The sequence below is a fragment of the Diceros bicornis genome, chromosome 15 (assembly GCF_020826845.1).
Source record: "Diceros bicornis minor isolate mBicDic1 chromosome 15, mDicBic1.mat.cur, whole genome shotgun sequence".
In the NCBI taxonomy this organism is placed as follows: Eukaryota; Metazoa; Chordata; class Mammalia; order Perissodactyla; family Rhinocerotidae; genus Diceros; species Diceros bicornis.
In genome coordinates this window covers 26564017-26589307 of record NC_080754.1, presented here as the reverse complement: position 1 = coordinate 26589307, position 25291 = coordinate 26564017, and the positions used below count along the sequence as shown (strand labels likewise).

General features: G+C 36.6%; 1 protein-coding gene across 2 annotated transcripts in view; it reads left to right on the top strand.

Moving 5' to 3' along the window:
- LMLN (leishmanolysin like peptidase) overlaps window positions 1-25070 on the top strand; it is an 82686-nt gene extending 57616 nt beyond the window's left edge. The window contains exons 13-17 of one of the 2 annotated variants that reach the window (XM_058555970.1): window positions 5243-5375; window positions 7078-7237; window positions 9353-9483; window positions 12780-12990; window positions 24771-25070. In XM_058555970.1, coding sequence (XP_058411953.1) covers window positions 5243-5375; window positions 7078-7237; window positions 9353-9483; window positions 12780-12990; window positions 24771-24787 — 652 coding nt within the window. In that variant the 3' untranslated portion in view covers window positions 24788-25070. Of the gene's footprint in view, window positions 1-5242; window positions 5376-7077; window positions 7238-9352; window positions 9484-12779; window positions 12991-18573; window positions 20476-24770 lie in introns of those variants that run through there. The other variant, XM_058555969.1, reaches the window with a different exon arrangement.
- The last annotated feature ends 221 nt before the right edge of the window (window positions 25071-25291 follow it).

The window sequence follows — 25291 nt, the reverse complement described above, 5'->3', positions numbered from 1 at the left end:
CCCGGGTTCGCGGGTTTGGATCCTGGGTGCAGATCCTGGGTTCGGATCCATTCATCAGCCATGCTGTGGCGGCATCCCACATACAAAATAGAGGAAGACTGGCACAGATGTTAGCTCCAGACAAGTCTTCCTCAAAAAAACAACAACAAAAAAATCTACTGTTTTATATTTAAGTTTGTGATCTATTTTGAGTTAATTTTTGTATAGGATGAGAGACTTAGGTCAGGGTTCATTTTTTGTGTATGACTGTCCAGTTGCCCCAGCACCATTTCTTGAAAAGGCTGTCTTTCTTCCATTGAGTTGGTTTTTTACCTTTGTCAAAACATCAGTTGTGTGTATTTATATGGGTCTGTTTCTGAGTTCTCTATTCTGTTCCGTTGATCTATGTGTCTGTCACTCCACCAGTATCACACAGTCCTTGATCACTATAGCTATAATAAGTCTTGAAATTTGGTAAACTGATTCCTCCCACTTTATTCTTTTTCAAAATCATTTTAGCTGTTCTAGTTCCTTTGCCTTTTCGTATACATTTTAGAATAACCTTGTCTATATCTACAAAAAAATCTTGCTGGGCTTTTCCTATGAATTGCATTAAACCTGTATATCAATTTGAGGAGAATTGACATCTTAACTATATTGAATTTTTTGATCCATGAACACGGTAGGGGGAAAACATTCAGTCTTTCATCATTAAGTATTAAAAGTTCCCCTCTATTCCTATTTTTCTGAGAGTTTTTATCATGCATAGATGTTGACTTTTGTCAGATGCTTTTTCTGCTTCAGTTGATACAATCATGTGATTTTTTTTTTTTGGCCTATTAATATAGTGGATTACATTGATTGATTTTCAAATGTTAAACCAGCCTTACATCACTGGGCTAAGCCCCACTTAGTGATGGTGTATAATTATTCTTTATATTGCTGAATTCTATGTACTAATATTTTGTTATGGATTTTTCTGTCTGTGTTCGTAAGGAATATAGTACAGTTTTTGTTTCTTTTTTGTACTGTCTTTGTTTTTTGTATCAGGGTAATACTAGCTTCATAAAATGAATTGGAATGTATTCCCTCCTCTTCTATTTTCTGGAAGAGACTGTTGAATTAACAATTGGTGTTAATTCTTCTCTAAATGTTTGGTAGAATTCTCCAGCGAAACCATCTGGGCCTGGAGATTTCTCTTTTGGGAGTTTTAAAATTATTAATTCAACTTCCTTAATATTTGGAGGGCTATTTATATTACTATTTCATATTGGATGAATTGTGGTAGTTTGTGTTTTTTGAGGAATTGGTCCATTTTGTCTAAGTTATTAAATTTATGTGTACGGAGTAGTTTGTAGTAGTTCTGTATTATTGTTTCGGTATCTATAGGGTCTGTCTTGAGATCCCATTTCATTCCTGATATTGATAATTTGCATCTTCTCTCTCTGTTTTTCAGTTTTGCTAGAGTTTTGTCAATTTTATTAATCTTTTTAAAGAACTATCTTTTTGTTTCATTGATGTCTTCTATTGTTTTTCTGTTTTCAAATTCATTGATTTCTGCTTTTATCTTTATTATAGACTTCCTTAAGCTTGTTTTTGGTTTATTATTCTCTTCTTTCTCTAGATACTTGATTTATTTATTTTAGATGTTACATCTTTTTAATGTATGTATTTAGTGCTGTAAATTTTCCTCTCAACATTTCTTTAGCCATGTCCCACAAATTTCAATATGTTATTTATTTTACTGATAAGAAAAAAGGTTGAGACAAATGACTTGCCCAGGGTCATATGGTTGATGAGAGATGGAGCTGGGACTTGAACTTCTCTCTCCAAGTCCAGTGCCTTCCCCACTAAATCACAGGTACTTCTTGTGTTGTAGAAGATGTTATTCTTATCTTTCTCACCTGCGTTAGGTCTCAAAGCTGTTTAAATTACTTACACTTTCTGACATCTGGGTTATAACCCTGCTGTGAAAAGAGCTGCTAATAAGCAGTAGCAGGAATCACCTGCAGTGACTTTTGGGACAGCTAGTTAAATCCAACACTACAACTTGATCTGCTAGTATAGTGGTTCCCAAATTCTTCTGTGCATTAGTATCATTTAGAGAGATTTAAAAAATCTCCATGCCCACACTGCACCTGATACCAATTAAATCAGAATGTCTGGAGGTGAGAATCAGGCACTGGTATATTTTTTAGAGATCCCCAGGTGACTTAAATGTGCAGCAAAGTTTGGGAACCACTGTTCCAGTGTGTTGAAGGAAGTATATAACTAACATTGCAGCTGCAAGAGCTTAGAGAGATTTTTTTTTTTTCTTTTAACAGCTGCAATTCTATTTGGTCCCCTTTGGGTCCCAATTATAGGATCACCTAAAACCAAAAACAGAAGGAAATTTCCTCTGCTCCATTCTTAAAAACTAAAGCTGTTGGTCCCCTGAATTCTCTCCTGTCCTTTCAACTATAATCCAGAGGTTGGTAAATTTTTCCTGTAAGGGGCCGAATAGTAAATATTTTAGGCTTTGAGGGTTGTACAGTCTCTGTCACAACTACTTAGCTCTACTTTTGTGCGTCAAGAGCAGCCATAGACAAAACGAATGGGCATGGCCATGTTCCAATAATACTTTATTTACAAAAACAGGTTGTAGGAGAAACAAAGAGACAAAAAAGAGGTTGTGTGTAGGATTTGACCCAAGAGTTGAAGTTTGCTAATCCCTGTCATAAGCATTCAAATGTCCCACTTGTGAAACATTGATGTCCAGAAGTATTTGCAGGACAGAATCCAACTTCTAGCACCATAGGCCCAGCCTGGCTATATCCCTGAGTGACCTTAGAGATTCTAGCATGACCCTTCTTGAGCACAGGGGCTGGTGCTTAGCTTCAGCTGTGATACCTCTCCTTCTCCATTGTTGAGTGACTGGGTGTGAGAAGGGAATGGTAGAGCATAGGGAGAGCCATACTTATTTGAATCACTTGATTCTGTGCACACAAAAAATAAGGTTCTTTCTATGTTTGAAACAATTAAAAATGATAAATTACCAAACTCCTCTGCCTAGCTTATTTGACATTAGTATCAGCTCTGGAGCTGTACTGTCCAGTATGGTACCACTAGCCATATGTGGTTATATGCTTATTATATTAATTAAAGTAAAGTAAAATTTAAAATTCAGTTCTTCAGTTGCACTAGTCACATTTCAAGTGGTTAATAGCCACCACATGATTAGTAGCTACTGTATTGGACAGTGGAGATTCATTGCGGAAAGTTCTATTGGGTAGTGCTGCTATAGCATTTGTGAGCCATGAATCTTGAACAACTCTAACTTTGGAATTTTTAAAATCAGTATTTTTTTAACATCCTTATTAATCTTTATTCATTTAGCCAAAACTCATTTTTAAATTAATTTAAAGTAAATATAATGTACTATTTTGTTTTAGAGAAAAAGGAAATGAATTTCATGGTATCGAGAAAATGACTTAGTAAGAACTACTGGTCATATTCATTGGAAACGTCATCGTAGAAAATTATAAAATTACCTTATATGAAGAGTTGATAAAAATGGTGTGGACAGTGAGATTACGTTTATTGAATAACTTATATGTGCTAGGCACTGAGTGCTTATAGTTGAAGCTCAGGAAAGTTAAGTAAACACCAAGGAAGCTGGTATTTGAAACCAAGCCTGTGTGATGACTTCAGGACCTTTGCTTTCCTATTACACTCTGCTGCTTCAAGTTTACCAAAGACTGTGGTAGGTATTTTACACATTTTATCTCAAGAAGCTGTAATTCCCTAGAGATGTTTTATTGCTATACTATCTTAAGTTAAATGAGGCAAGTATCAATCTTCCTTAAAATAAGAAATCTAACCTAGGCTTCTTTTCCTTAACAAGCATGTGGGGGAAGAGGAAAAATACCGGTGATCCTATTATAGTTTGGCAGACCAGTCATAATAGGATTTAGGAATACTAGAAATTCCTTTAAAACATTACTATTGTGACATTAATATAATTTGTATTATAATTATCAATAAGATGACTAATCAGAATTATAGGTTTGTTTGAAGGTTATCTTTACAGAACAATGCAACAGATTCTGATGTTTTTGGAGAATTACAAGACCTCTTTTTCCAAATTATACTTCCAAGATTAGATTTAACAGAGAACAGAACAAGTTGTAACAATTATGAATATTCACACAATCTTCATTTTGCACAGGAAAACAAGATTGTCTTGTGAATGTTTTCAGTTTAACAAATTGTCAAACAAAATTCTTTGAATTAGCTTATGGCGTAGAAAAAATTTCACTCTTTGTAGCTGGAAGACAGAGGGGCCATCATCTCCATCTCTTTCTGAGACTCCATTTGGTAATTATAAAGATTTGTATTTTTAGGCAGGATTTGGAATTTCATTATTTGTCATTAAAAATGCAAATCAGGTCTGCAGAACTCCATTTTACTGGCAAAAATGAAGAAAGATAAATAGGATTTTATTTAATAGCAGTGAAATAATGTTATAATGCGTCTAGCATTAATCTTTCACATCTAACACCGGCTCAATACAAGATTGACATAAGGGAAGCCGTATTGTAGAAAGGAAACCATATTGTAACTTTGAATGACCTCTGATTAACTGACATCCTCTGTGGATTTTATGGCCCCTCCCAGCTGCAGTAAGTCGATAACTCTGTTCTTTTGAGTTCCTTAGGAATTCTATGAACCCCGGGCAGACAGTCTATGCTGACAGCCGTCATCAATGACCCCTAAAAGATCAGAGTATAGGGTGTTGCTCCAGTCTCTGATGCATGTCTGATAAAACAAAAGACTACCAGAAGCTAAGACAAGATGTCTGCCTCCACCCGGAGATCAGATGGATGCCCCACCCTGAGAGTAGATGCTTGCCCCACGCGGGGACCAGCCCCCTATATAACTGGTCTTTAGTCTTTGTTCTGTAAGATAGTTTTTTTCTGACATTAGTCGGCCATCTTCCCTCTTGCTAACAAGCTGTAATAAATAGTCCTTTCTCTCCTACCTCCTTGCCTCTTGACTATTGGCATGTCTTGCGATGGGCAGGTGACCCCCCCACCCCTTGGGCAGTAACACATTTACTTTAAGCATTTTCTTTTACCCTTTGAAAAATAAGTTTATAACCTGCTTCAGCAATTAGTTTTAAGCTATTAAAACATATTGAAATTATAATGGAAAAGACAAGCCCTAGAATAGACCTGTAGTATTTTCTGTAGTTTGATGCCATGATGTTTATCTTTGTGTGTAGGAGGCAGATGCTGAGCCCTTACTGTGACACACTCAGAAGTAATCCATTGCAGCTAACCTGCAGGCAGGACCAGAGGGCAGTTGCAGTGTGTAATTTGCAGAAGTTTCCAAAGCCTTTACCTCGAGAGTACCAGGTAACACTTGTTTTGGGCACAATTTTGCGAATCAACTTTTTAAAAACAAGTCTTCATTTTGAATTAGAAGAGTGACTTCTCTTACGTTTTTCAATTTATAAGGCCCCATTTGTTTTCTATAAGTTAGAAAAAAACTGAAGAATTCCTCCATTTCTTTATAACCAGTGTGCTAATTGACAGCAATTGATTTATTAATCTAGCAATGCCTTGTAGTAATGGTAAGAGGCATTTAGAATATTTATTCTATTTTTAAACTGTTTGTATTTTCTTTCTAATTGTTTCCAAAGTCTTTGTCTTTAATTTCCTCTAATTTACACAGAAAACAAGGTTCTTTAAAGAAAATAACTGAAGTACTCTAATCCAACTAATTAGAAGGCTTGGAAGTTCTGCTTTAGAAAAGGTTTGACTTGTGGGATGTAAAAGGTGAAGGAAATGGTCCCCCATGTTCAGTCTTAATCTCTGATTTGACCTTTAGTTGTTTGTTGCAGTGGCTCTCTCTAAAAAGCCTCAGCTCTGCCATTTTACAAAGGACCTTTAGGCAGAAATGATATCTCAGAAATGGCAGAACTCAGGAAAACTGAGCAACTCACCAAAACGGTGAGGGCTCTCATCTTAAATACCATCTTCAGCTAAAGACAAAGGAGGATGTTAGGGGCGGGGGGAGTAGTTATGGGAGATTACCAGAAAAGCACAGTAAACAAAAGTAAGGTTATTGTTCAGATTTAAGTCCTTGCCTTCTGAATTAATAAGAGTTTCTAGAGATAAGGTCATCCCGCCTTCTTCCTGGCATGGAGAGGGAGATAGCTTTATAGAGATTTCCCTTACAAATGTAAATGTCTCTTACAAAGGATAACTTCTACCTTTACTTGGTTTTCAGAGCTTTTCCTATGTCTGCAGTTTTTAAGAGTAACCAGCCCAAAATAATCCTCATGCCAGAGACACATTTTGGGGTGGCTACTTCTGATGCCCCACAGTGTAAAATGTGAAATCTTTTTTTTTTTTTTATAATTTTATTTATTTGTTTGTCCCCCCAAAGCCCCAGTAGATAGTTGTATGTCATAGCTGCACATCCTTCCAGTTGCTGTATGTGGGACGCAGCCCCAGCATGGCCGGAGAAGCAGTGCGTCGGTGCGCGCCCGGGATCCCAACCCGGGTCGCCAGCAGCGGAGCGCACGCACTTAACCGCCAAGCCATGGGGCCGGCCCCTAAAATGTGAAATCTTTAAAATTTATCTGGTACCTTGTTCCTTTGGTGTTCAAAGTATTTTATATATATGATCTCATTCATTTTCTCACAGTTTTATTTTTTGAAGTTTTTGTCAAAACAACATATAAATTAAGTCTCCTAAAAACATTTGAAGTACATTATATTTAAATATCTTAATTCTGTGCATTAGTTTTGTGGTTTGTCAATCTTAACACTCTTCCTATTCACCCTTTTAAAACATTAGTCAAAGTTGTCATCTAATAAAAAACTTAGACTAATTTACTTACCTTGCTTATTTCTAAAACTATAACAACCTCAAAATACCCCTTAGATACTATATTACTATCTTTGTGTTGTACCACATATGAAGAAAAGTACATTAATATCTTCTTTGTGTTATACAGCATTTTAAGGTTGCTGTAAATTGCCTGTGGACTTTGTTTGGATTATACAGAAAGTTTTTACTCTCCTGTCTTCCTAATAATTTTTTTTATAGTACTTTGATGAACTCAGTGGAATACCCGCAGAAGATTTGCCTTATTACGGTGGTTCAGTAGAAATTGCTGACTACTGCCCTTTCAGTCAAGAATTCAGCTGGCATTTAAGTGGTGAATATCAGCGCAGCTCAGATTGCAGAATATCGGAAAATCAACCAGGTTAGTAGTCTAGTGAAATGAAATGTTATTTATGTATTAAATTACATATCAGCAATATAAAATAGTGGTGACAGGCACAGACTCTGGGACCAGACTGAGTTTGTGTTGTTGTTCCACTGCTATCCATCTGTTGGAAGTAACGTAACTTCTCTGCGCCTCAATTTCCTCCCCTGTACAAAGGAGATGATAATATCTCTCTCATAGAGTTGTTGTTAGAATTAAATGAATTAATATAGTAAGTGCTTAGAACTATGACATATAAGAAGGATTGTTAGCTATTATTAGATACACTTGTGTGTGTGTGCATACACACTGCTTTCTAGTAATACCATATATCTACATGACACTTTTCATTTGCAAAGCATTTTCATTTTTATCATTTTATTTTATTCTTCTAAAAACCTGATGAGAGACATAAAGAAGATATTATTGAATTTCACAGATGAACGAAGAGACACTAAGTGATATATTTAATTGGTGTCAGTGCAAGATCCTCCAATGCAGAGCTCTTTTTATTAAATCATATTAGGTATCCTATTTTTTCCTCGCCTGAGGAGTGTGCATTTTGTGTGATTTAGAAGTAACATGTCATTCTCCAGATATCAGAATAATACTATTTTCCCATGGCTAGTAAATATGTATTGCCATATTATTTATTCTCTTTTAATACGTGTAAATGAACAGATCATCAAAGGAATAAACAGTATGGCAATTGGATATTCAAAACTAATGATTATAGCTCATACTAACCACCTTTGTAAACAAAATGTTCTCACATTTGATATGTTAATAAAGAGCAATAAGTAGTTTTTTTCTCTGTGGTCATCAAAATTTTTAAGCTGGTCCTTTTTTCCCCCTTTATTCCATATTTTATTATAGACTAAGACATTTAAATTTTAAATTTCCATAGTGTTTTTTCCTTCTATTCTTAAACCTGGCAGATTTAACTGGATTTATACAGTAATGTTTTTCATCACTTACCTACTTAATAAATGTCTGAAGACATATGATATAACTACTCAGCAGTTCTGTCTTAAAGCAAAGAAATGCACAGATCTGTCAAGTATGAGTTTGCCAAAGATATAGTATCACATTTTATTGTTTTAGAGCTGGAGTTGGCAAACATTTTTTATAAAGAACAAGATAGTAAATATTTTAGGCTTTGTGGATCAACAACAGTCTCTGCTGCGACTATTCAACTCTGCTGTTATAGTGTTAAAGCAGTTATAGACAATATGTAAGTGAATGAATGTGGCTGTGTTTCAATAAAACTTTATTTATAAAAACAGGTAGCGCTCAAAATTTGGCGAAGGATTCTAGTTTGCTGACCCCCTTTTTATATTTGACACTGACCGCTATGTTTTTCAAGGACTTTGAAATACTCAAAAATAAAAGAAATAAAGAGTTCTGTTTTATTCTGTTTTACATTTTCTTTCTTAGCTTATACAATTAAGATTTTTCAAAACTGACATAAAATACTTATCTTTGTAATATTTCAAAATGGGCTAATTGAGCTCTCTACTTTCAAAAGATGAAACTTACTTGTATTAAGTGTAAAGAGAGCAAATTATTGCTAGGGTTTAGGAGTCTCATCCCTTTGCCCATTAACTATTTAGAGGTCGTTTAGTCCACCTCATACCTCTGCAGGTTTCTGCTTAGTCTGAAACTAGATCAGCATGTTATTTATGGACTTCCAGGAGATGGCGTAAAGTGAAAATTCAAGAGAGTTTTGCAAAAGTTGCAACACCCCAAAAAAGCCTTCATTATATAAATCACTTGGCCTCCTCTTACCATGGGTCACTTGGGAAGTTACTGCTACCTAGGCCCCGAGTGAGGATGGTTCTTAGTGCCATTTCCTCTATTTATCAAACTTAGATACTTTAGGCCCGGTTTTATCTCTTGTTTCTAATATAATAATTTTCTCCTACTAATTCCTTTGTTGAGAACCCAGTTTGAGTTTTCAGCCCTGTTTCTCTTGATTTTTTTCATTGAAAATTTCCATTAAACATGTTTGATGTTAAAAGCAACTTTTAATCGTAAGAAAGGAATGCTTCAATTTCTTGTTCTTTGAGCCACAAGTAAATTTTTAAGAAAATCTTTTTTGGTTTGCTTCAGATCTTTTTAAAAACTATGGTGTTGAAAAGTATGGACCTCATTCAGTTTGTCTACTTCAGAAATCAGCATTTGTCATGGAAAAGTGTGAGAGGAAGCTGAGTTACCCAGACTGGGGGAGTGGATGTTATCAGGTAAACTATATGATTGTTAATAATTATACCAAATGCTATATAATTTCATCTCATTATATGGTTCTTCTATTTTAAAATGCATTTTTCATCTTTTCATATAGCTAATTTACTGATTAATACTTTCACGTATCTTGTTTATTTATGTAAACATTAGTTGAATGCTTGTGTTTTGTGAAAATATTGTCATTTCTTTGAGAGAAATTGCCTTTCTCCATTTGTTTAAAAATGTATTTAAGTGCTATATATCAGCAAATTTTATAATAATTTTACTTCTGGACATATATCCTAAGGAAATAATGGAAAATATGTAATTTTGTTCTTGAACAAATATTACTTTGTAATGAAAAAGTTCACAATTTTATTTATAAGATCTAAGGAAAGCATGGATTTAAGAATTAATAAATCAAGCACTGATTGATAGTAGGTGTTTTTCCTTTGAAATTAGAAATCCAAAGCAGACAAATTACTATTTTCTTAATTATCTTATTTGCATGTCTGATATTAGATGACGCATCACCTTATTAAGAACTTATTAAGATACAGGCATTCTGTAACTTAGGCGCATCGAACTTAAAGAATATTCCATACCCTACTAATGGATGTCAGGAGGAGAGTGTGATCCTGAGAACTGAAAAATAAGAATTTGTTGTGCCATTTCAGCTTCAAGAGCTAAATAGACTTCTGTAGCTGGGAATTTAACTCTTATTTTTCAAGTTACTTATAAAATTAATTTTTCTTTGGTGACAGCTTTATTGAGATATAGTTCACACACCATACGATTCACATAAAATTATCTTTGAAACCTTAATAAAAGACAATTAAAAATAAACACTTTCCAGCCATAGTCTGACAACTGTGATCCAGCAACCATTTTCTGATAAATTCCATTAAAGATTTATGTATTGACTAAATACATAGTTTTGACCTAGTTGTAATCATAATACATAATTTTGTTTTACTGCCTTCACTTAGTACTTTTTAGGCAGAGCAAACACCTTGTACCAGTTTTTCCAATAATAATGCTTACTATTCTTTATGGCTGTGGAACGTTACATCATTTTAAAGTATCATAATTAGGGAAGTCATTCCCTTGTAATATATTGAGTTAATTTTCACTTTTCACTATATAAAAATGCTTTTAGAAATATATTTACATATTTTACCTTTTTTTTTCATTTATTTTTTGAAATAAATTCCCGTAAGTGAGATTATTAGGTTAAAGGGGATAAAGCTACAACAGTGACAACTATAATAAAAGGATGACCTTTCCAGGCTATTTTAATGTTTTATTACCACCACCAGCACCACCACAAAGGGATTTTGTAGATTTATAGTACCATCTACAAAGATTGAATGTACTTGGCTTCCCTATACCGATTGTGGTCAGTTAATTTTGCTAATTTACTACTAACTGCCATTTATGTGGGAAAATGTGTATGATTTCCAAACAATTAACATATGATTAGCTCGTTTTTTTGTTGTTGTTCTTTGTTCTACATATTTTGACAGTGAAGTTGCAAGAATGGTACAAAAAGATTTTTTCTCAGTCATTTAAGTACAAATTGCTTATATGCTGCCTCTTCAACCCAAACACTTAGTGTTTTTCTTATAAACAAGGACAAATTCATACATAATTACAATACTACCAAAAACATCAGGAAATTGACATTGATACTTCTAATTCTCAGACCCCGTTCAAGTTTTGCCAATTGTCCCATTAATGTCCTTGTAGCAATAGGATCTGGACTAATATCACATGTTGTATAGTTGTCACATCTCTGGTCTCCTTCGATCTGGAACAGTTCCCAGTCTTTTCTTGACTTTCATAACCTTGACACTTTTAAAGATTACAAGCTAGTTCTTTTCTAGGGTGTGTCAGAATTTGGGTTTGTCTGGTGTTTCCTCATGAAATTCAGGTAGTATTTTGAGCAGTAATATCACAGAAGTGATGCTCGTGTTCTTCTGGTGGTACACTCTTTTGATTTATCCCTTTGTTGGTGATCTTGTTGGCATCTACTAGGCTTCTCCACTCCACTTTTTCTCTTAATTAATTCCCTTTGTAATTAATAAGTATTTTGGAGGAGATACTATGTCAATAACTTGTTTCTTATCATACTTTCATTTTATTAATTTGTATATTTATATCATTATTGACTCCCATTATTGACTCTTGATAGCTTATTATAACTTAAATTTCCAAATGAGTATTATATTTGAACTTAATTGATGATAGAGTTATTTCAAAAAGCACTCCATTGCTGAAATATGTTTTTGGAACTCCTCTTTTGAAATTGCCTTTAGAAATAGTTTACTAGCCATCTAAGAAAATCAGTTTTAGTATTTTGCATCATACCTATGTTAACCTTGTGTTAACCAGTTTAGTTAACTTCCTTAACCAGACTTGGTTCTGGGCAACTTTAGGGTATTTCCAAAAATTACATCTACTTGCAAAGTAAAAATTTGCCACCATCAGACATGTTCAGAAGCATGCACTTGCTTTGAAGGTAATTCCAAGAGAGAAGTTCCAGAAATATTTAAATGATGTGAAACCTTTGTAGAAAACAACTTTGAAGAAGACACAGTCATTTTAAATTTTTTAAAAGTTAGCTTTAATGTGTTTGCTTTTTAAAATTTGACTTCATTAGTTACCCCTTGTACTTGAGATATGAGTCCTGCTTTTAAGGATGTTACCAGTCTGTATAAAATCACTATGATCATTTTTATCTCTGAAAAGAGGATCTGGGATAGAGAAAAAGAATAAAGAACTTTTACTTTGTACTTCTCTGTCTTGTGTGCTTTTTTTTAATAATGAGCATATATTATTTTTATAATTTAAAATAACTAATACAGTTTGATTTACAAAATTTAGTGACTTGTGGAGAGAATGACATGATTAATGGCTCTTTGACAGAGATTTAAGCTGAAGTATCTGAGGATACTGACATCTACAGAAATGTTATTCTTGATAACTTGGCTTCAGGTGTCTGTGAATCCAAATGATGTGTAAAGCTGTGTTTTGCCTTATATTTTTCAAGGAAAGTGTCCAGAGCTTTCATCAGATTTTTAGAAAGTGCTAGACTAAAGTTTTAAGAACTACTACCAGAGAGTGAGATTCTTTTGGAACCTGAATAACTTAACCCTCTTCTTATGAGAGTAAAGATATGCCCACATCCCAAATTGTGTTTTATAGCCAGTATTTTTATTCTATAAAATTCTAACATATTTTCCTGCAGTCCAAGGAAAAGTCTCATATAATAAATCTTACTGGTCTGATTTGTTTTTTTTCCTATTTGAAGGTTTCTTGTTCTCCACAAGGTCTGAAGGTCTGGGTCCAGGATACTTCATATTTGTGTAGTCGGGCCGGGCAAGTCCTCCCTGTCAGTATTCAGATGAATGGCTGGATTCATGATGGAAACCTGCTCTGCCCATCATGTGGGGACTTCTGCGAGCTCTGTCCTCCAGAAACAGATCCTCCAGCTACTAACTTGACCCGAACTCTACCACTGGGTGAGTAGTCTCCATGGTTGGAGTAAAGAGAGGAACTTTTCTTATAAGATGTTGAAAAATTCCGTTCCAGGAAGCTCTAAAACAGGTTGAGCATCTTCTCTTCTAATTGCAGTTTTATAGGAAAATCTCCTTCCCACCATTGTTAGAAATTGAAGGTGGATGAACTTGATACCTCTATTCAGTAACAGCAAGGAAACTTTCTGTATGGAGAACCTTTGAATTGCACAAAAAAATTCACCAAAGCTTGCAAAAAGTGAATGTTTCAACCATCCATTTTGAAATTAAGGGTAAACAAAATTCTACTCATTAAATACAAAAAAGGAATTGAATATATTTTAGTTATATTATAACTAGGCGAGGTGAATGAGAGAGAAAGACACTGGAAAAGATGCTCAAAGAAGGGATTGACATGCCCATAAATAAGAAGAGAAAGGCACAAGAAAACACAAATACACACACACAAAGTGAGATAGAAAGACAGGCTGGCAAAGACAAAGTGGTTCTCATTGAGAGATATTTTACTGATTCTATGAGACTCCGGAGAGTGCCATGGAGACCAATATAGATTGAAGTTGTAGGGAGACAGATCCCAGTTAAATCCTTTAGAAGCAGGAGAGGAATGGAAAGGACTGCCTTGAGAAGAGTGCATTGCCCATTAATGAAGATGTGCAAACTGAGACCGATGACCCATTTCCTAGAGTTATAAAAGCAGAATTCATAAATTCTCAGTTAAAGCTTTGACCTATGATCTATGAGATTTTCATTAAATGACCTATGAGATTTTATGCAGTTTGACATTTTAGACTATTAATAATAAACATCTTATGTAATGTTTCCTTTTCTCGACTGGAGGTATTTTTTAAATGGAACTGTATAGCCCTTTGCCTGTTCCATGGTCTGATTGAAAATGGAGGGCTACATTCACTTTATAATTCAAAGTTTCTCTACCTCTAATATTTAATTTCCTTTCTTTCCCAAATCCTAGGGGCTTTATCTAGACATGAGCTATGAATTTTGAGAGATTAGTGCTTGTGTTGGGGTGCCCAGGACTATCCCCAGGTTTGGTAGTTCTCTAGGACTCACAAGACTCGGCCTCTAGTTGTACTCATGGCTAAGATTTGTCAAAGAGAAAAGATACAAAGCAGAATCGGTGGGGCCGGCCTGGTGGCGCAAGTGGTCAAGTGCGCACGCTCCGCTGCGGCGGCCCGGGGTTCGCCAGTTCGGATCCCGGGCGCGCACTGACGCAGCACTTGTCAAGCCATGCTGTGGTGGCGTCCCATATAAAGTGGAGGAAGATGAGCATGGATGTTAGCCCAGGGCCAGTCTTCCTCAGCAAAAAGAGGAGGATTGGCAGATGTTAGCTCAGGACTGATCTTCCTCACAGAAAAAAAAAGCAGAATCGGCAAAGAGAAAAGGGGCAATGGAGCAAAGTCTGGAGGAAACTAGTTCCCTGACACCAGCTAAAGGCCATCTTTATAGGCAGGACTTTCAAAGGATGGAGATCTCAGGCCTGCTGTGTTGACTGTTTTCTGCACAGTACTCCAGTGAGTCAGCTGAGTTTTCTGCAGTTATAATATTAATGACACAATAAATTGTTTGAAATGAGGTCTCAGGTCCTTTTGATGTGGTATATAGTAAATGTAGTGTTAAATACTCTTAGTTAACTTTTATTTTTACTATGAAGCTGGTAGGATGACTTAATTTTGTTGTTGCTGTTAAATTGCTTTGGCTAGAATTAGAGGGCTGCTAGTCTGCAAATAGGTGGTTCTGATGGAGTTCCCATTCTCAGGCCTAATCTCAGAATTACCTATAAGAAACTGTCACCATCTCATTGTCCAAGAGATGAACAGAGATTAAACTATTAGCAGTTAGAGTTGAGATAAAGAGAGTTAGTTACTCCAACTGGTTCAGGGGTAAGAATCTTAGGAGTACAGTAGAAGAATGTGTAGGAATGAGGAGAAAGCCAGACCAGGTCAAGGGGCTATGAAATGATTGGTTCCTATCCTTGGAGCATGACAAAGACAAGTGAATCTGTAGAAAGAAGGTGAGGAGTAGAGATTTCTGCGCCCTCGATTCTACTTCTTCTTATCCTGCTCCGTCTTTATCAGTCACTCTTCTGATGTTGTGGTGCTGTGCTGTGATTTCTTTCCCTGTTAACCAGTGCTATGAGGAAGCATGCTCGAAAGAGCACTGTAACCTCCAAATCACTACCACAATTTTGAAAAATGTGTAAAATATTACAAGAACAGATGCCTTTTAGGCATTGCTTTTTGAACGTTATAAGTATCGCTGTTGAAATCCTAAAATATCCTGACTTCCCGTATTTGCTAATGTATTTTAATAGAGCACACACTGAGTCTTTTTTTTTTTTTTTTGGTGAGGAAGATTAGCCCTGAGTTAACATCCGATGCCAATCCCCACCCCCCTTTTTTTTTCTGAGGAAGATTGGCCCTGCGCTAACATCCGTGCCCATCTTCCTCTACTTTATATGGGACGCCGCCACAGCATGGCTTGACAAGCGGTGCTTTGGTGCACATGCGGGATCCGAGCCTGCGAACCCTGGGACGCCGAAGTGGAGTGTGTGCACTTAACCGCTATGCCACTGGGCCGGCCCATACACACACTGAGTCTCTACTGAATATTTATTAAACTACGTGCCAGGGACTGTAGCAAACTTTGCATATGCTTTTCTTTTCAGTAAATAGTTTGTTTCTTTTTAATACTGTTATTATGACCCACCAAACATGTAAAAATAATATTTGATGCTTTAAATGTATGAGAAATACTAATAAAACTGCTAATATTCTGGAGAAAGTGTAAAGGATATTCCTCTCCTCAAATACTTCTGATTTTTGTTGTTGTTCTCAGGTGTTAGTTCACACAGCCTTTCTTTTTTTTGAGGAAGATTGGCCCTGCACTAGCATCTATTGCCAGTCTTCCTCTTTTTCTTTTTTCTCCCCAAAACCCCAGTACATAATGATATATCATAGTTGTAGAGTTGTAGCTCCTCTATGTGGGATGCCACCTCAGCATGGCTTGATGAGCGGTGCGTGGGTCCGCGCCCAGGATCCGAACCAGCAAACCCCAGGCTGCAGAAGCAGAATGCGCAAACCTAACTGCTACGCCACCGGGCTGGCCCCACATAGGCTTTTCTTAATTTTTAATTTCTTTTAGAATTTAAAACTTTCATCTTTTCTCTCTCCTTTTCCCTAGTCATCACTTCTAAATGCTAGAGTGTGATTAGATAGTTGTCCTATATTGCCTAAGATAGTTTCCATTAGTGAATATGAAAGATTTATTTATAAATTCTTTTTGGTCTCTTCAGATTGTAGGAGTTGTTTTTGTTTCTTTTATTGAATGCTAGACACTTTGCCAAGTGCTTTATGTCTATATCATTGCGTTTAATCATCACAAAACCTAATGAGGTAGGAATTATCACTTTACACATGAGAAAACAAACTAACGTATAGAGAGATTGTCGTGTATCCCCTGTCACAGCTAATAAATAATGAGATTCTGGTCATCTCCAATTCATTTTGAAATACCCTCTTTGAATCTGTTTGTTTTAAAGAGTACTGTCACAGAAAATGCACTGTTTTTGAAGGACAACAAGTGTTCCAGAGCTGCCATTAATGTTTTAATAGCTTGTTAAATTTTAGTGCCAACAGTAGATAGACAACAACTAGTTTTCCTCCCATTTTGGGGGGACCAAATTGAGAATCAGGAGATAAAGGGATATGCCTGTGTTAGTAGTGGCTCCAAAGTCCATTCTTTATTCCAGCCAAGACCACTCTACCTGATGCTCTAGGCCAGAACTTATCCAATAGAACTTTCTGGGTTGATGGAAATGTTCTAGAATCTGAACTGTCCAGTACAATAGTCATTAGCCACATGTGACTGTTGAACATGGGAAATGTGGCTAGTGACTGAGGAACTAAATATTTTATTTCATTTTAAGTAGTTTAAATTTAAATAGCACGTATAGCCTAGTGGCTGCCATATTGGACAGTGCAGCTCTAGGTCAGAGGTTCTCAAACTGCAGCGTGCATCAGAATCATGTTAAGACAGAGATTGCTAGGCCTCACCCCCGGAGTTTCTGATTTGGAAGATCTGGGTTGGAGCCTGAGAATTTTCATTTTTAACCAGTTTCCAAGTGATACTGATGTTGCTGATCCTTTGAGAAGGACTGTTTTTGACTAAGTGGGATTTTTCTAAGGTTTAACAAATACCAGCTGATTCCATTGGGGAAGAAAAGAAGTTCTGCATGGTTTACCTGGATTACATGCAGTGAAATAATTTTTTTAAATAATTGTTCCACACTGTATAGTGCTCAGAAGAGCAGGCTCCAGTGCCTTGACATTATGTTCTATTTATTCTATAGCTGAGGACCAGCCCTATTTTTCTTACCTTTTAAGCAAGTCAGGCTTGAAGCTTGGTTGGTTCTTTATTCGTCAAAGTATTAAAAAGGACAATTCAAATTAAAATAAAGTCAGGTTGACCTGGTCTTTTGACTGCTGTAAAAATGTTTTCCATTCTGAGAATTGTTTTGGGAAATAGGTTTAGCCATGAGAACAACTTATGGCTAAATTGAAATATATGCCTAGTGCCCAAAGCCAATAAAATCTTCTGCTGTTTCCAAATCAAACCTGGGGTGGTATGAATAGGTGGGTAGATATTTAAAGATCGAGGACCATATGTCCTAGTTTGCCTGGGACAGTCGATATGCCTGTTGTCCTGGTATAATTATTAACAGCATTCCTTTGTGTTAAAATAATCAAAGAGAACAATTTAGTTGATCTAAGCAAATTCTATCTCACACTTCATGAAGTTCAGAGAACTCTCAAGAGACCAGAGAACTGCAAAATAAGGGAAAAGGGCTACAAGCAGGAAACAAGGAAGAAATACTCAGCTTAAGTTGATTGGCTGAGGTTGTGTATCTGACCTTATTTAGAAAGATCAAGGAACAAGGAAGTAAGTATAGGGCCCAGAGTTGGCTTGGTGGTTGGAGATTGGCTGTGTGGATTTACTTTGTTTCTGGTCAAATGGAGCATTTACGAGAACACGCAAGTTATCTAAGTATCAGTTGGTTGACATGGCCCCACGGGCAGGAGTGGCCATCTTGGGACTAGAAATTTATTTCAACACTTGTCTCAAAGTGTCCTAATTTGGGGTGATGAATGATATGGTCATCCTACTTAGAAGGGGCAAGGAAGAATAGAAGAGGAGAGTCCTACATCCCATGTCAGAATAGCCAAGATACTTGTTTACTTTCCTGTGTAACATCTTTAGCTTTGCTGGGATACTACCCGAAGACACTTCTTTCATTTTTTGGGTGCTGTTTTTTAACCTTGATATGGTGGATACATCTTTTTTTCTTCCTGCTTAAATATTTTGTTCTTTTTCCATAAATATAAAAAAATGACTTGGCATATCTAGGTTTCAAGAAGTCATTCTTGATTCTGCTCTCCAAAGTAGTCCTTGTTCACCTTTTAATAATCATCTTTACTTATCTGTCAATATTTAGTTGGTATGATTCATTCCAAAAATGTCTACAGAAACTCAATTTTTTGTTTTCAACCCTAGATCTCTGTTCCCGTTCCTCTAGCCTGGTGGTCACCCTCTGGCTTCTTCTAGGCAATCTATTTCCACTGCTGGCTGGATTTCTTCTGTGTGCGTGGCATTAGGAATGGAAAAGTGAATTCTCAAGACATTCCTTTGTGTCATGTTCCTCTGAACAAAGCACAAAATCTGGGCAAGTGCCAGCCTATGCAGATGGCAGAAGTGGCATTCCTGACTTAGGCCTGGAAGTGTCGACCACAGTCAGACCTTGAAGCAGAGCTTCACCACAGTCACTCTTCATCAGCAACCCAGCAGCCTCAGAGCTTGGAGAAGGAGAGGGAATTCTAAGTCACCAAGTCTCTTTATTTTTCAGGATATACAACTTTCCTGAAGTTTTCCTTTGAAAATGAAATAATTGGTGAAATTTTCAGAGTGATTACATACCTCAGCATTTTCATTAACCTGAAACGATGGGAAGTTCATCAATACTGCAATAATTTAAAGAATAGCTAATTATTGCAAGTTACAAGTTGTGAATCCTGTCCTCAAAAGTGTAAATTGTCTTTTGACTTCCAGAAAATAATTGAATTGGGATTTCTGCATCACATTATACCTGTTTTGAATTTAATGGCTGTACATGGTACCCTTAAATCATTGTTGTCATTGTTCTAAAAAGTGTTTTTTTTTTTTGAGGGAGATTAGCCCTGAGCTACCATCTGTTGCCAATCCTCCTCTTTTTTTTGCTGAGGAAGATTGGCCCTGGGCTAACATCTGTGCCCATCTCCCTCTACCTTATATGGGACGCCACCACAGCATGGCTTGATAAGTAGTGGGTAGGTCTGCGCCCAAGATCCAAACCTGTGAACCCCAGGCCACCCATGCGGAGCATGCAAATTTAACTGCCACGTCACCGGGCTGGCCCCTAAAAAGTTGTTTTTTAAATTATGTTTTGCTAAATCTTGTGATTTCACCTTTTTCAAACCAGCCTGTGTGGCAGTTTACTGCTGAACCGTTATGTGTTGGTAGCCCTCTTCCAGCTGTGTCTGTACTCGTTGATCTTCAATGCTCAGCTTCCAGTTATATTCTCCATTTGTTTAATCATGACTTGAAAAACTGCGGAAACAGAGAGAGAAAAGTACTCTGCCCTGTAAAAACACTGGAGACATGCAAACAGAGGAAAACGTATTGTATGGTTTTCAGATAATAGTTATGACAACTGTAATGCAACAAAAGTAGAACTCTTCCTTTTTGACCAATGAAGATAAAAAGAAATTCTGTTATAGACAGGTATGCAGTTATTTTCAAGTGATCTTAGAAATTGTGACAGAATTTCTACTATCTGAAAATTATTTTATATATAAGAAGAAAAATATAAGCAAAACAAGATGGTCTGAATTGTTTACTAATAGCAAAGTGTAGGTTTGGCATAGGGCCTATCCAGTAGGGTCCACTTTACCACACAACATGTGACAGTCCACCAAAGTGGGAAGATTGCCTCTGCTGTAAAAGGAGGTGGTGTCCTTTGCCTCCTGCATTTGACACTCCTCCTATTACTACATAGACTCTGGTCCCCAGAAGCGATTCTGCTCTGGTACCAGAGCTTATTAACCCCACTTAGTAATTCTAATTTGAAATTCTTTAGTGATGAGTGATGCACAGTTTTTCTCTCTAAAGCTAATGAAGTCCTGTGGCATTATAAACACAGCCCTTGGACAAGCATTTATTCATTCATTCATTCATTTGTTGGCCCTTTAACTCAGCATATAGGTATTGAACTCTCCATTTAAGAAATTGTGCTAAGTAGCAAGCAGCATAACTACTAGGGAGTAATTCCAACTGACTATTTGGCACTGGAGCCAAACAGCAACCCCAGCATAAAGGAAAGTCACCATTTTTTAATGCATAAATTTAAAATACCTATTTGCGTGTAGTCTCTGGCATAGCCGACTTCAGCTAAAGAGAAGCTCAAAGTAATGGTGTCAGGTCAGAGCTCGGTTCTCTGCCTGTGTCGTGCATACTTTAAATTGTGCAAGGTCAGAGAAAAGTGTAGAGTATATTTTTAAAGAAAATTATAAAAACCTAACTTATATACCTATTGTGATTAGGAATCATCCTGCAAAGCTGTATAAAGAATTTCACCAAAAATACTATGGGTTAATAATATATTTGAGATTCACAATGATAGGTTCAATTATATTTTGACTGTCATGCAGTAATGCCATTTAGGTAGTATTGTTTCCGAGCATGGTGCTTTTTATACTTGAAATATATTTTTGCTTTATTTTCTATTGATATAATTATATTTGCACTAATGACTTTCTGAAGAAAATATTACAGATGACATTTTTTCTATATATATTTATTAAGCTTGGATGCTGGTAGCCCAGTGTTTTCTCTGCACGAATGTGAAACTCGATAAAGTATGATGTTAAGAAGTCTTGAGTTTCTGAGGGTAACTAACTGTGCTGGTCTCTTCCTTCCTCTTCAGCAAGTCTTGAAAGTGGTTGCTTATCACTGATTCTGCACAGTGTACTCAGTGAAGATTTAGAGGGCCACTGAACCTGTAAGAAATTTTAAGAGACATGTTTCAGTCACTTAGAATATGGCAATATTCTAAAAACAAAGACTTTTAAAATCTGAGATTTCAATGCAGAATTAGTGGGCTAGAATTCAGCTTTGAACTGAAGAATTTGAAATGGCCTAAATGTCGGTGTCCTGTGGCAGGTTACGTTCTTCATGTTAACAAAACTAGTTCACTGAGGAAGAGACGGAGCAGACTGCAGCCATGGTGGAGGTGAGGTGGGCGAGGAAGGAGATTGGGGAGGAGCTGGTTGGGGATAGTAGACTAGAGTCCCTTTCTGACTCAAAAAGGGTCAAGTGCTTATAAAAACTGACTACCTCAGTTTTCAGTTCAGAATTGGGTTCATTTTGATAGTATTAAGGTCCCAAATGTCAAAATTATCAAGTGAACTTTTTCTCAGGTTTTCAAGAACAGAATTTACAGGAAGGAAGCAAAAGCCATGTTAGTAGACTTGAGCTGGCAGCTTTAAAGAAACTGGCAAGGCAGTTAGTGTTAATCTAGACCCCTCTAATATTCTCCTAGAAAACATCCTTTCCCTTACTTATTTCTTAAGGATACTTATTTTTGTTACGACCGAATAGACATTCTAAAAATGTTATAAATTATGCTTAAGATTAGTTTTAGCCTAATATGTTGGCTTACAGTTTTATCAATATTTGAAGACAAAACATAAATTAATGAAGTTTAAATAGTTTTAGAAAGGTACATAAATAAATATACCAGAGTATGTCATAAAATTTTATCAATATTCTCTTCAATATTAGAAGACTCACTGAGACCATCTGTAAAATGACCAGATACTTTCTCAGAATCTTTCCAGCTCTTATATTCTATGACTAACACTCATCCAGCATTGCTAGGTCACTGCTGGCTCTGATCCACCTCCTGGAGTATGCCAGCTTGCACATCATGTTCATTGCAGCGTCTTGTATTGGATGTCTTAGCACGCTGTCCATGTTCTTGAACGCTGAATGGAGAGAGAAGAGCCTGTCTCTGAGGACACTTGAGTAGTCCTGGCAGGAGGAAGTGGACTTCAGTCACAACCCCACAGACCCGGTTCATAGTGGGCACCAGTCACTCGAGCCATGTCCTTGCAGCCCAGGAGGACTAACATTTAAATAAAGTCTGCTATTCATTCTGAAGAAAGAACTTACCTGAAAGGAAGACCTTTTTTTTTGGATACATTTAGTCAGGGTTGGGGAGGGAATGATGAATTATTTTCTTTTATGTTTACATTTTTAATAAAATAGAAGATTTAAGAACTAATCTTTATTTATGGTATTGGACTTTAAGTGTAATATGTTCCTTAGAAAAATACAACTTTAATAAAAATGGAAACTAATCTGCATCTTGTCTTAACACCATCAATTTTTTAAAACCCAGATGAGGAACACAAATATGGCCATGTACTCTATTTGGGGAAGATGAAGTGTTTATTATGAAACATAATTCAGTTTTTATTTTAACTGGAGTAAAACTGTCCCACTTAAAGAATGGGGACAGGTCTTATGTAAAGCTACAGGGAGTAGCCCGCCTCAAATAGTTAAGCAGGGAAGAGAGCCAACTAAAACAATTCAGGGCAGCCGCCTCTGGCTGAAGATTGTTCCAATCCCTTTGGCTCTACGCTGTGGTCCAGGAGTCTCATTGCATGACCACCCTGGCGTTCCAATACCATACTTGATGCCATGGTGTCAAGTGGACTGTGCTGTAGTCGTGGAGTGTGAGGCTTCCTCATAACCTGAATGCAGTTTAAGAGAGTATATCCAGGACGTACTATTACCATGTGCGCTTAGAGCCATTCTGCCCTGTGGCATGGAGCCAAGCACTTTGTGAAATTAATTGAACATAGCTTATGTGACCTAACTGCTGAGCTGAGATCTTTGTGGGAAATTTTAATAATAATTTTTAGATTTTTTTTTTTGTTTTAAGTATTTCATATAAGTAGCTAAAACTATATACAATCAATTACTTAGTTGAATAAATCCAATATTATTTTCACAGTAAATTGAAGATAAAGCTGTCTACATCTTGTATGTTATGTTGTTTACACTACCTTTTGGTGTGTTCATAGAATATAGCTTCTTTAGTAGGCATTATTATATAAGCTAGTCTTTGTCCACAACCTCTCCAGTAGATTTGCTGAAATGGAGGATTTACTTAAATCAGCTTTGTTCTTGTTCCACCAGAAGTTCATTCTTTAATGTTTGAAAAAAACTGGACATATTTGGAGATAGTAGTCCAAATATGTGATCTGATGTTCTGGTAGACCACCAATACCTTTCCCATTTATATGTATAGAAATGTTTTTTTTCTGCCTGTAGGCATTAGTGTATCTTAGATTCAATGCCACTTTAACACTCAATGCCACTAACAGTCAATTTTTTCAGTTTCAACAAAAACATTAGTGACTTAACAGCTTTCTGACATTGTCTTATTTGAAAATCACAATATCTGAACACCTCCTGACTTTCCCTCTCCCCATTAGGTCTCTCTTAATGACATTTCAAGAGGGCTACAGGTTGATTGGAGAAGATTTCACAAGTGCCCACACATGGGTGTTCATGAGTGTGTATACAGTGAAGGTTTTGATGTATTTGGCCGAGAATATGAAAACTTAATGTCAGGGAGGTAGCCGAAAAGAATAGAGCAAATGTTACATGCCTCAGCACAGCTTGCCAGCCCAGCCCCCAAAATCCCTGATAGAGCTGTGCTGTTAATGACAATGTCTGCCCAAAGGAGGGTCTTGCTGGCCTAAGATGCTTCGTTTTGTGCTGTCCCACTGTCCTTTCATAGGTGGATCGATGTCATTATTTAGGAAGAACTTAATCTTTGTGTCTACAGCTTCCATTTAAGGAAGTGTTCACAAACATAGGGCATTCCTGCTTCTGGACCCGAACTCATTGAGGCCACAATCTCTTCTCAGGGAAAGCAGGATCTGTCTCCAACTTTCTTATACTGAGGAATGCCCATTTCCTTACATTATTAGATTCTAATCTCTTATTATTTGATGAGAATCATGAATTGATTCTCTAAATTATGATTTAGAGAATGATTCTCTAAATTGTCTTTGTGGACTTACCCCTAGTCGGAAAAATTTGCTCAGGAATTTGTCTTATACTTTTGATCATGTATTTCTCTGTCAGTTTCATAATTAGTGTAGATAAGATGGACTTTGATGTTCTACAAAAGCTGTGGTACTGATTTCTCAAAGAAGAAAAATCCCTTATATCCCATATATTAAGATTTCATGGCCATCTAATCATGCCTTGGACTAGTGTTCTCCACATCATCACCCCTTGTTGCCTTCAATAAAAATTTGGCAAGGAGGTACTGTGGATTTAGATTGCTCTAATGTTACAGCATAAAATCTTGATTGTAATATATACATCTCATTCATATCTTTGCTGGCATTAGGACTGACCAATGAATGGGCTCTTAATTCTAAAAAAAAAAATTGTATCATCAAATTATTGATTAAAAAGAACATATTTGTTTCCAGTGTTCTTATGTATCCAACTTGAATCATAACAGGTTAAATAAAACAGGTTATGCCACTGTTCTAAAATAATTTGGTTAGTTGTGAAGCTTTATGCTTACTACTAAGTAAATAAAATATGTAAAATCTGCATTTCTTACATAGGTTTGACAGAAGAGTAAAGAGGGAACCAGTAAGTGCTATGTAAGTGTTAAATAACCCTTAGGAATAAGTACCATGGAGAGAAAAATGAAGAAGTGAAATGTGTGAGGTAAGTCAGTCCTCAGACTGACTGAGGTGAGTCAGTGGCTTTGCCGCCCTGGGGTTTTGCCCCAGAACCTCTGCACCAGCAGTGTACGGTGCCAGATCTCCACAGATGGAGCTTTTCTCCATTTTTCTCTAATCCTGTCACAGCCATCCCAGCTGCTCTCCACCCCAGGCTGTGGCCACTCCTCCTGCTGCCCCACTACCAGTTCAACACAGCCCAGTTTTCTCAAGTGTAGTACGTGTCTACTGACTCTTGTTATTGCCTGGGGGTAGTGGTGAGAAGTCTCATTCCTCCATCATTTCTCAAGGATTGATTTGGAGGGAGGGAGCCACCAGCCCTCACTAATTTACTCATTTGGCAGAAACCAGAAACTCCCCTCCCCCTACAGTCAGCTCCTGCTGTTTTATAATCTCCGTAC